General features: G+C 37.0%; 1 protein-coding gene across 1 annotated transcript; it reads right to left on the minus strand.

Moving 5' to 3' along the window:
* Positions 1-6,286: 6,286 nt before the first annotated feature.
* LOC110944658 (protein NRT1/ PTR FAMILY 5.4) lies at positions 6,287-12,068 on the minus strand. The gene is made up of 4 exons (XM_022186312.2): positions 11,952-12,068; positions 11,661-11,878; positions 7,256-7,755; positions 6,287-7,177 (listed from the first exon to the last, which is right to left on the minus strand). Exons 1-4 carry the CDS (start codon positions 12,046-12,048, stop codon positions 6,343-6,345), a joined length of 1,650 nt encoding a protein of 549 aa, XP_022042004.1. The 5' UTR covers positions 12,049-12,068; the 3' UTR covers positions 6,287-6,342.
* Positions 12,069-12,745: the final 677 nt, after the last annotated feature.

Below are 12,745 nucleotides of genomic sequence, written 5' to 3' on the forward strand. Positions count from 1 at the left end.
GGACACACTTGAGCAATGTATCCAGATTCATTTAGATGTTGATCAACGATCAGTATGAAAATCTACTGCATGATGGAAGCCTCTTCACCTTTCACGTTCCCACCAGTCGACAATATACAGAGATCAAAACGAACGAATGGGTGATGTTACATGACTGGATGTATACTTCAGAAAGACTGACGTTGGTCAGAGCAGCTTATAAAAAAGTATAGAGAAGCAATTCAAGCAAAACAACAAAGAATCGCGCAAGCTGAAGAAGAGGCTACAGAAAAGGAAGAAGAACAGTTGAAAAGAAAAAGAAAAGGAAAGCAGGCAGCCGACGATGAACCTCCAAAGAAGAAGAAATCATCTGAAAACCCAGAAAGACTTATGGATGCAAGCTTCAGAGCTGCAGAATTAGAGGAACATCGTCAACACATTCAAGACATGCGAAAAATTCATGCAATGCAAGAAAAGGAAAAGAGAGAAAAGAGGCTTGAAAGACGAGAAATGTCAGAATCTGAAAGACCAGTTGTAGTAATGGAAGAAGAGCAAACACTGGATGATTTTGTTGATACATTATTAACAGATCCAGAAGAAATTTCTGCAAACAAGTCGACTCCCCCAAAGAAGAAGTCAACAGATGAAGGACCTTCTAGATTCCCTCAAGTAAAACCAACAAGGATCTCGAAGCCTCTTGTGCCTCCACAAAGAGTTCGTCCATTTCAAGATCTATATGATAAACTTGTCAAAGAGATCGGTCCAACTTCAGCCAAAGAAATCTGTCTCCTCAAGAATCAAGTGAATGATACAAACATCCTAAGAGAAAAGCTTAAAGATCAAAGAAATAAAAACAAAGAACTGCATGCTTACGTCTCTAGGAAATCACAGTACATAAGGTTTCAGCAGCATGGGATAGAAAAGCTATATAGAATGATGAAGAACATTTGCGCAAAAATTGAGATAGAACCCATGTTCTCTTTCGGAGAAATCTTCGATTTTGAAGCACTCAAAGAAGAGGAAACAAATAGAAAGAAGAAAGAAGCTGAAGCAAAGAAACATCGTCTGGAGTAGACAGAAAAAGTAACTGAAGGAGACGAGAGCGACGAAGAAGAAATAGACAGGGATGAAATGCCTGCAAAATTTATCGAGTGGGGATTGGAAGAGGAAGTTTTTTTTTTTGGGTAAAGGGTTACCCCGGTGATTCTATTAAAATGCAACCGCAAATAAGTACAAGTAGTGAGGATGAGTTCCACACTAGTTCATATACAGGACATGCCCCATATATGTAAAACAAAAACAAAACCAAAGACCACTAACACCCCATAACCTAGTCTACTATACATCATGACACGACATCTAGTAGACAAATAATGCAAAACCACATAACATAATCCTCAACCACCATCATCAAAGATAAAGAAGCCACAAAATAGCAGCCCCTTCAGACGAAAAGCAGACAGCCTATCCATTAGAGAACTTGGTAGAAGAGGTGCTTGCCCCTGCTTTCGAAGAAAAGGGATGAGTACCGGATGTCATAAATGCACTAGTTTCATTGTATACTTCTTCAACCACCTCCTCATCCGAATCCTGCCTGTTACTCGACGGTTTCTTCTCCACTCGACCCACAGTGGTACCTCCCTGATTACCAGTATCATCCTTCAGAATTTCAAACGGGTTAGACGTTGAAACCTGATTCTGCATCGGACTTTTGGAGGACGATTTTGGTTTAGGGTTAACAACTGGCCTGTAAACTACCTTAGGCTTCTGATTTTTCATGTGGATGCCTTGGTTGTTCACTTTCTTCTTTTTGCCCTCTACAACCTGAAAATCATCATTCTTCTTTTCAGCATCCCCACTAGGAATTACCTGAGGGTTCTCCGGGCACGAGCTGTCATCATGGCCAAACACACAACACGAAGAGCACCTTAGAGGCTCCCAATCATATTTAATCTTGACCTCCACCTTTGAATACCCACTGCCATCCATAGACGGGATAGCAACAGTAACACACTTTTTCAAATCAGCCCCCGCTTGCACTTCAATGAGCGCTCTAGCATAGCTGCTCCTTCCCCAAGATTCAGCACACATCGAGGCAGTATACGTATCCAACATCTTAGGTATCCCAACCATAGAGGCAACCAAGCTAAGCCCATCCTCAGTAAATGCCGCTAACGGCACATCATGCATCTTAACCCAAACTGGAACCACTTTAATATCCTCTTTTTCCATCTTGATAGAGGGCGACCACTCCTTCAAAATTATAGGAACACTTCTGATTAGCCAAGGCCCATCCTCTAGCATTTGATTCATCCCTTCCTTAGAAGTAAACTTAAAGAAAAAGAACCCGTTTGCATTCATCATGAGACGGGAAAGACCATATTTAGCCCAATTGTTTTTTGCAAAGTAATCAACCACAGGAAATGCCAACCGTTTACCCAGAAAATATCCAAACAAAGTGTTAGCATACCTATCAGTAACTTGTTGAACCGACGACAATGGAATAACAACATCAGCCCCATCAACTTTCTCGGCAGATTCCATCGCCCGAAAATTCATTTTAACCTTCTCCTTTGTATTCTTTACAATGTGAGCGAAGGAAACAGGATTTGCGGTTCCCGAAGTATGAGTTTTACCTTGAGCAGCCCTGTTGTTAGCCGGGAAAGATGCACCAAACAGATCTGATTTTGGCGAAAACTTGCTAGGGTAATCCCAAAAGTTGTCTGATTTTTCGACATCCCTCTTATCCAACTGAACCGGAACAGTAACCTTAGTGAGTTCATCTATGATATTGATACCACGTTTTGGCTGAATAGTGTTCCCATCAACATCAAGAATACAATCCGCAATTTCCTTAAACGACAGTGGTGGCCGCCCACCAGGTTGCAAACGTTCATCCATTAAACAGAACCCTGCCGAAACCCTAATCAGATGAAGAGCAGCCCCAAACCTAATCAGATGAATAAACCGCCTTAAACCCTAAACAGAGGAAGATGCAGCCGCAAAACCCTAAACGGAATCAAGAGACTGATGCGCCGAAACCCTCTTGTGAATCTGATTTAACCCTAGCGGCCGTGAAAAAACCTGATTATAGTCGTGAGAAACCTGATTAGCGCCGTTCAGAATAAACCCTAATCAGTAAATATGCAGCCGTCACCCGAAAACAATCAGAGAATAAAGAAAATCCAGAATCAGATTAGTAGAAGGCTGGACGGCGGCAAAGACACAACAACCTACTTGTAAAAACCCTAATCTTAACTTCAATTAATTAGGAATCAAGGTATAATCAAGATGCCTTAGCAAAGGAATCGACAAACCCTAATCACTAATCAAAATCGATCAAGAAACAGGTTAGAGATGATGAAATAGGGTTTAGGAGCAATTCGCCAATTTCGCCCAGAGCTCCATAAGAGGAAGTTGTTTATGAACAAGAAGATGGAAAGACTTTCACCCCGCAACATCCCGAATGGTTTAAGAAGGAAAGAGAAAAAACTTCCTGATTTTTATCGGGTAGTAACTGTTGAGATGATAGAAGCTACTGATAAAATTATCAGTTGGATGTATAGCAATCTCAAGGGAATGTTTGTGGTCAAAAGAAGAGGTGGTGTGATTCAGTACTTCCGAACAGGGTATGATCTCTTCTCTCTTCCAAGGTGGGATCTACGCGAACTTCGCCGACTTGATATGTTAAATCCAGAAGATAGAAGCGTTGGTGGGGACTTTGAGCGCATAATTGCCAAAGAATGCAACAAAGGTTTCCCAAATTTCAAGCCGCAGCGTCCCAGAAGGAGTGTCCAAAACAACAAAAGATCCTATTACTGGAAAAGGCAAGGTGACATGGGTTGTTAACCCTGCTAAAGTTGTCACAAGAATTAAGCTTCCAGAAGAAGTTCCAGTATATCTAAACAAGTTCAAGAAGTGGTTCTATGATAGCCACACTGGTGAAGCGGTGATTCGATCAACCGAAAATGAAGATATTGGAATATTGGATCCAATGGATGTATTTATGTTTGGACTCTCTGACCTAACAGTGCTGAATGCAAGTCGTATAAATGTTCGAGCTGGAAACGCTAATCTTGAAGAGGCCATGTTATTTCAAAGGGCAGTGGATAGAGCTTGGAAGAAAAAAATAGAGATGCTCGACATCGTTGATAAAATCGAGAAAAGAAAGGAAGCTGATGAAAAGAAAAAGGAACAAAGAAAGAAGAAAAAGCTCGAAAGAAAGAAAGAGAAGTCTTCCTCATCAACAAAAGAGCCCACCACAACTTCTCAAACAACATCATCACCTCCGGCCTCATCCACATGTGAGCCCATTATGGAGGAACCACCGTCAACAAGTGAAGCTATTTTAACACAAGAAACTTCTGCCACAACAATCGAAGTTCAAGCAACACCAGAAGCAGCAGGGCATGAAGAAGTCCCTCCAGAGCCTGAAAAGAAAGCTGCAGACAATCCAGTGGAAACTACAGAAGAATGAAAAACAAGTATGCAACGATCTAGGGGGGATATTGTTGGAACTTATGAGATCGTTGATACTTGTACTGGATTAGTTTTATTATAGTTTGTAGCTTGTTTTAAAGTCTAGGGGCATATTTTGTAATTTGATGAAAGTAGCAAACCTGACCTAGTGTAGATACGATGCCAGCATTATTATAATTATGCTGGCAAGTCAGGATCTATATAAACCCATGTATTGTTGCCCTAGCCAAGCTTTTGGCTCTCTTGGTGAATATAAGTGTTGTTTACATTTCAATCTCTACTATTGTGCTTAAATCAGATTTCCAAGGTGCTTCATTGATTTATCTTATTGTTTGGATTCAATACAACACTTGTTGTATTCATCATTCTATTAGCTTCATCTTCATTCTTGATTCTTCTTAACTTTTTCATAGTACAAACACTTAATCAATAGGTGTTTTGGACTAAAACAATCTACCACTGTGATCCGGATTGATATTGGGATCTACAATTTTTCATTTTGTAATAAAACTTTAGTTTTTATAATTTGTGTCACAAAGGTTAAATAATTTTAGTTTTTTTATTACTTTTTGTTTTATGTTTTTCTCATATTTGTTCGTCGTTCGTTGCTATTTAGCACAGTGTTTGATAGTCACATTTGGCCCCTCAGGGTTTTTTTTTCATTCGTATTTGGTGGTCACATTTGGTCTTTTAAGTTTGTTTTACCCCCTCCACTTTCTAATACGCATCGTTATAAATTTGACTCCTTCTACGTTTTACGTCACGTAAATTTCCGAACAATTTAGACCGAAAACCACCACTTAAGGCGTCTGTGACTTCTAAATTTCCCCCAATGACTCATAATTCCACCTTATACTAACATGCCAAACACATTCATTGGCTTCTAAACACTAACCAGGTCGTCACCAACATTTACGGGTAAGTCATTACTTTAAAACACGGAAATGCTTTAATTTCATCTTTTATAAATTCCATTGCACATTAGGGTTTTATTAACTTTAATTTGACTTTAGTCACACATAATGTAAGTATTATTGCACCATTTCATAATAACACATATATAATTATAGTACGGATAATGATTGGAAAAAACACGGGGTGTCACATGTTAATGGAAAGTGAAGCCGAAGATGGTGTGGTTCTTGTCACGACACCACCCACTATGTGCACAAAGGGTAGGCCCAAGATTAGGAAAGTTGCACCGGACCATCTGACTTCCTTAAACGGTACCTCCAATGTGGCAAGTGCAAAGGACTTGGTCACAATAAGAGATCTAACAATAGGTGCTTTCTTTTTTTCCTTTTATTAAAAACTAGAATTATATTTTTTACAATCTTTTTGAAGATCCGTTAAAAATATCAACTTTTAAATTTTTACCGCTTATTTAATCTTTTAATGAAATAATTTAGTTGGTTTTATGGGTGGTAAAAGCTAATCTAGTTGTCTAGGGGCTTAGAATTTGTTGGTATATGCCCGTATATAGTGCAGGCCACATGATGGTTTACGCGGGTACAAAGAGAGGTAAACGACCGTCTAGTCTAGTAATGCTATACACCCATATAGTGTATGCTTGGTAGTTCGAGGCGTTTATGGAGCATCTTGTGTGAGGGGAGGGAGCTCCTATAGCATAGGTTCATGTTTTGCTTTTAGCTATATTTTTGTGTTTCACATTTGAAATAACCCAACATGGAAATACTTGTTTGTTTTTGTAAGCTACAAATGGTCAAAGGCTAAGCACATGTCTTCCATGTAATGTAAATGTTGGCGTTTTAACGTTTGACTGACTGACTAATGTTGGTTAGCAAGCCTGTAGGTTTTTAGCAAGTGATTTTGTGAACTTAGTTATTTATAAATATTTGATGACTGATATTACAGTACAGTACACTAAACCTCACCATCCCTCTGAACCTCCTTATAAACATAGCCCTTGGCCAAAACCACATAAAAAACCAAACTCAACCCACTTAAACATGCCAAAACCCAATAAAAGTAATCAAGGTGCGCCCTATTCAAATTATCCCCCTTGAGCCATTTGTCACCTGTAATTCCTTGTATCACAGATATTAATGCGCTGCTCATAAAGCTTCCCACACCCAGAACACTTAAATAAGCAGCAGCCCCCATGCTCCTCATCTCCTCTGGCACTTGATCGTAGAACAACTCTTGCAATCCCACGATTGCAAACACGTCTGAGACACCCATCAATACATACTGTGGTACCAGCCACCATACCCTCATTGGAACTACTACTTTTGGATTATCTAGTAATCCATGCTCTGTGGCGACTCTAACCCTTTTTGTTTCAACAATGGCCGATACCGTCATAGTCAAGATTGAGAATAGAATCCCAAATCCGATTCGTTGGAGCATTGTGATTCCAGAGGGGTGTCCAGTGAGGCGTCTCGCAGTAGGGATGAGGATGCGCTCATAGAGGGGGACAACTGTTAGGATGGTTAGGCCTGGGAGGACTTGAAGAGATGCGGGTGGGAGTTGGAAGTTGGTGGAACCGATTGTGCGGACTAAGGTGCTGGCTTGTTTTGTGTAGAAGGTGCTAAGTTGCGCTATGACCACCGCAAACATCAAGCAAGATAGCCATATTGGGACCAGCCGCAGGAGGAGCTTCACCTGTTCCACCTGGTTCACAGTGCAAAGTCTCCATTGGTTACTTTTTCCTGACGATACGTCGGTTTCATCTATAATAGCTGCCTTGTCCAAAAACCTGTCCATTGTGTTAATGGCGGGTAGTATAATAAGTACTAGGATAATGAACACACACACACACATAAATACATAATACCTGAATTGGTTGGTATGAGCCAAGGGATGAATCACTGTGTCTTCTGCCTTGACACACATGCCCCAACCGTTTTCCGGCAACAAGCGTCGCTTTCTAAACGCCGCCACCATCACCTGAGCCACTTTTGTAAATGGGCTACCAACGGGATCCTGGCAGCGATAAGTATTTTTTCTGAATAGGAAAACTCCCAACGCCAACGCCACCACTATGGCGGGTATGGCAAACCCCCAACCCCATCCAACATTGTCCTGAACGTAAATGACAACCAGTATGGAGGTAGTGGCTCCAAGCACAATGCCCAAGTACCACCAGTTGAAAAACGAACTCTTGGCTGCTTTCTCCTCTGGGAGACGGTCGTCGAATTGGTCGGCAGCGAAGGTCTGGATGCAAGGACGGTGACCACCTTCCCCGATGTTGATCACGTAAAGTGCCACAAAAAAGGCTAGTAGGCGATGCTCCAACGGAATTGATTCTACGGATATTACTAACATTACCAGTCCCTGTTATAAATTTATTTTGAATGAGTGTCCCATGAACAAGTACGTTATTATGAATCAACTACGATTGTAAAATTATTTATATGTATGTGTATTACTCAATCACTATAGTTAGTTGGTAATTAGTGGTTTACATAAATAGATCAATAATATTTTCATTATTAAATTTTCAATTTTGTGAAGGTATCTACCAAATTAAATATGATAATCTTTTATGTTTAATCTAATTTAAAGAGAAAAACATCTGGAAATCATCATGGATGGAGCTTGGTGTGGGTCAGGGGTGCCTCACCTCCTTTTTTCGCTTCATATTGTATATTTTACTGAAAAGACTCCAAAAATTTTATATGTATTGAATCCATCCTCCTCGCTCCTTTATTTTTTTTTCTTTAAAACTTTGAGCCCCTATTCAATAGGTCAAGCTCCGCTACTCTTACCATATTTATCATTATATTTCTATGAACTTGTGTATATTCATAACAATTCATATGAAGTTATGTAGATTCTCATTTATTATCGTTAGTAATCTAATGTTTATTCATACATATTTTATTAGGACTTTATACATTTTATATCTATTATTTGTGATGTTACAATGATAAAGTGATTATCATGATGTTCATTTTAAAATATACTTTGGTCACCCAACTTGGCTAAATAAGAAAGGAACAAATGATAATGATAATATCATGGCCATGATGTACGTAATATAACTTGACTGCCAATATTTTTTAATAAAAGTTACTTTAAAAACTTATTATATACTTCAGTTAATACCGTTCAAAAAAATATACTTCAATTGATGCTATTAAGTTCTGTATGTATCATGTTAAATTTTGTTCCTACTCTACTTGGATTTCTCTCTTATTTTTTTAACGACAAACTTCTATATAAAATATTGAAACGGATGGTCAGAAATTGTAAAACCTGTAATTACAACACAGTGTCTGAACATTAAATTCTCTCTATCTCTCCCAATTCAATACATAGTGTAGCACATTGTATTATTACATTAGATGACATGAATTTTATTTTGGAAAATAACAATAACATAAAATTTAGTGTGTTGACGATGAAAAAAAAAATTGGTGGTTTATGAATCCCATTTACAAATCATTTTTTAAATTATTTGATTACATAACAAAAAATCCAGTAATGATCATCATGTGTTACGTTTATAAATATAATATCTCTGAAAAAAGAGTATTCACGTAAACAAGGTGAACTTAATATAGTAAATTCTAAATTGGACAAACAAATGACGTATATATCAAATAGCTATTTAAAGTTGTTAGTTCGTGTATGTATATCTGCATTTGTGCTTCTTTTGGTTTATAACTTTTATTTCCTGTATATAAAGCCACTTGAATTAAAGTTACCAAATAATCAGGAAACACACAAAAGAAGAAAATGATCATGATTTATAGAGGGGAATAAATATAAGATTGGTGAGTATGGAGAGCCTCATTCCCAAGGGGATGGGCCGCCACGTCGGCGCCACGTAGGAGTGGCTTGGAGGGGATGGACCTAGGGGGTGGGGGATGAACCCCTTTATGTGTATATATGTATGTATGTATAGGTATATGTGAGAGAAGGGAGGCCCGTGAAGATCGTCACCTGGGAGCCGGAAAGGACGGGACGGGGCGAGGGGGGGCGATGTGGGGGACCGGCACCGGGCCTCGCCGGGTCTAAGCCGGCCCCCATACCGTTTGGTCTAAGATAGAGATATCTTAACCATTTATTGAATTAGACCAAGTGAGTAGTGACTACAAATGAGTTATTAATTACTCACACACACATATATTGTTCAAGAGAAACTAATTATGAAACCTAGCAAGGAGCTAAATAACTGTAACTAGCAATAACATCTGCGCACGTTGTGGCGCGGGTACATCGTAAACATCGAATGAATTAATTCAAACGTTATGGGATGCGTTAGCCATATGAAAATGTGTGTTTCGACATATCCGATTGAACTCAATGTAAACCTATATAAGCATTGCGATTGGATCAAAACGTAGTAAATCGAATTTATTTCGTACAATCATAACGTATTATATGTGATCCAACTCATACATAGAAAACATAACGGGTATAAAGGAAAAATTGACACGTTTAATCAAAAAGAATTAATTAAAGCTTTTGAAAAAAAATAAGAAACCACAATTGGACTCCACTCGGTTGGAAACAAAATTTACGAAACATCTATAAAATAAGAACGACAACATATTATATTTGACCTAACTCATTACCAAAAAAAATTAACGTCCAATCGTATACCAACTTGAATTAATACCAAAACGTACATAAAATATGCACATAACAATGTTTTTTAAACGAAAATATATTTTATTTGACCTGACTCGTTTCCAGAAAAAGTTTACGTCCAAACGTAGAACATATCGAATTTATACCGACACATACATAAATATACGCACGTAAAAAATTAGTTTTTTTAAGTAAAGGAAGTACAAAGGTAAACTCAAAACAAACTATTAGTAAAAAACTTAATACGTTAAAAACGTTTGTAAAACCGTGCCAAGTTGCACCAATGCCACACACTGCCAGCGACCACCAACAGCGCAAAAGCTTGTAAAAATAAAATAATAAAAAGAAAAGTAAATCAGACGAAAAAAACGTTGAACCTCATACGCACGTTGTGGCGTGTTAACTCGCAAAATTTAAAACGAAAAACTTGCTAGAGATGAAAAGTGTGAGGGACCAAAGTTGAAAATAAAAAGTGTTGGGGTTAAAATTAATAAGATGAAAACCTTTGTGTTAAAAGTAAAAAATCAATGGGTTAAAATACAAAAATAAAAACCTTTGGGTTAGAAATGGAAAATCAACTTTTTTTTTGAAAAACTCCCTATGCATAACATACAACAACATATAGCATCAACATGTTAGTAAATTATAATATGGAAATATATTGTATAACTTTTTTAAATAGCAGACCATTTATGAAAAAAGACAAAACCCAGCAAAGAGCTAGATTACAATATTGGGTTGGGTTGGTGATTGTGGTGACTATGGACGAGAATGGGACAACAAATTGGAGATATCGAGGATAAAGAAGAAGAAAAAGATTTACATGGAAAGAATTTTGTGAAAATGAGTACAGTTTTATTATTCACTCATTAACAGGTTTTTACATTTAGACTTTAGTATAGTTGGAAGGGTAACCAACTATTCCTCCATATACACAATAATCTTGAAATAACTTATTATAAATTTTGACTCACCCAAGTGTTTTCTAGTAATTCCTATTCACTCTGCCATTATACGAAAAAAAAATAACAATAATAATATTAAATCAACTCACCTGAAAAAAAAAAGTACGAGAAAATTCAAAATAATAAATGATTGTGCTTTAAAGGCCACTTGGGTTGTATCACAATAGTAGGAGACAACTTCTTTGAAGAAGATCTAGATTCAAATCTGGGTAAGATCTAGATTTAAATTTGGGCAACGTGTAATTTAAGAGTAGGGTAGATGGAGGTGTATGTCGTTCAAAAAAATTCGTGTTTTAAAGAGGTAGAAAATCATTTTTACCCTTATTTCAGTGAATTATCGGTAATTAATTTTAAAATATATAGAATAAACCGGGACTGTAAAAGAAATGGTTATTAAATTAAAGAGGTAGAAAATCATTGTTATTGAAATTCGTTAATTTCTTATGGTTTTGTCCTCCTTGAACTAAAGAAAACATAAAATTAAGTTTTAATAAGCCTGTTATTGGATTTTACAAAGTCTGATTGATTAGACTTGGAAGCATAATAAGAGTGTGGTATAGATATAACATATAATATGAGATGATAATCATAAATATAAAAAATGAAGATGTATAAAGAAGCAAGCAAATTAGTCGATGAGGTGGAGTAAGATAAATAAAAGTGGTTATTAATTACCAAGAGATACGTGAGGGATGAGAAGACGATGGTTTTGAAGCGTCCAAAAAAGGAGTCGGCGAGGAAAGCACCAAGGATGGGGAAGATGGCGGAAACTCCGTGCCACAAGTTCACATTTTTGGCAGCGGTGGCCAAAGGCTGCTTCAGAACCACCGTCAGGTACGTGATCAGATTTCCTGACACCCCATAGTAAGCAAATCGCTCTCCGAATTCCACAACTGCAACTCATTCAAATTATTATTAACTTCTTATTATTACATCTCTATGTATCATCAACACAATTTTACTTACCAATGATAAAAATGGCTGATTTCCAACCCCCCTTGATTGCTGCTTTTTTTGAGTAACTGTTGACATCATGCTGCTCACATTTGGTGAAAGTCTCCATATGGGAAAAGCTTTTAAAGATTCAATCTCAAGCCTTAATATATAGAGAGAGAGAGAGAATATGCGATACTTTATATTTAGTGTTACTTAATTGGTTCCTCTTGTATATAGCAATCTATAATTTTCATCCTTCCAATTCTAAATATTTCTTTTTTGAAATGCATTTATTTAAAAATGCTAGTTTTTTTTTTAATTTACATATGGTTGTGATACAGTGGTTGTATTAATAAACGAGTAATATATAAAAACCTTTTAGCTTTTAGAACTTACAACATTAGGGTAAGGAATTATTGTAAAAATAAGTTTCAACACACTGAACGTAATAGGTGAAGAAAGATTTTTTTTTTAATTTATTAGTTTTTTTTCCATCTAGCAAGCATGTATTTTAATCCTAATATCTAAAAAATAAAAATAAAAAAAAAATGAATTTGTTCCATGTACGTTTTCTATTGAGGTGTGCAAAAAAATTATGATAATAAATTTGTGTCCACACTTTGAAGTGCAAGACCCATAATTTTCATAAAAGAAAAAAAAAATCAAACTGAATCATAAATACCCATAAGGCTTAGTTCGTCTCTAAGATTCTCATAGACCGAGATTGGTCACATACTCTTCGCACACTTAAATTAGTGTTGTTGAATGTATTGTTGGGTAAAGTATGTAAATACTTTTATAAGTATATAAAATTGTATATGTTG

This window comes from Helianthus annuus, chromosome 1 (genome assembly GCF_002127325.2).
Source record: "Helianthus annuus cultivar XRQ/B chromosome 1, HanXRQr2.0-SUNRISE, whole genome shotgun sequence".
Classification (NCBI taxonomy): Eukaryota; Viridiplantae; Streptophyta; class Magnoliopsida; order Asterales; family Asteraceae; genus Helianthus; species Helianthus annuus.

What these genes read in the sequence shown, in the direction of transcription:
- LOC110944658 (XM_022186312.2), bottom strand. Translation starts at nt 12,048, where the DNA reads ATGGAGACTTTCACCAAATGTGAGCAGCATGATGTCAACAGTTACTCA. An exon ending in ATCAGCCATTTTTATCATTG is followed by an intron (nt 11,879 to 11,951) that starts GTAAGTAAAATT and finishes AATGAGTTGCAG; the next exon opens with TTGTGGAATTCGGAGAGCGA. An exon ending in GCTCATACCAACCAATTCAG is followed by an intron (nt 7,178 to 7,255) that starts GTATTATGTATT and finishes CACAATGGACAG; the next exon opens with GTTTTTGGACAAGGCAGCTA.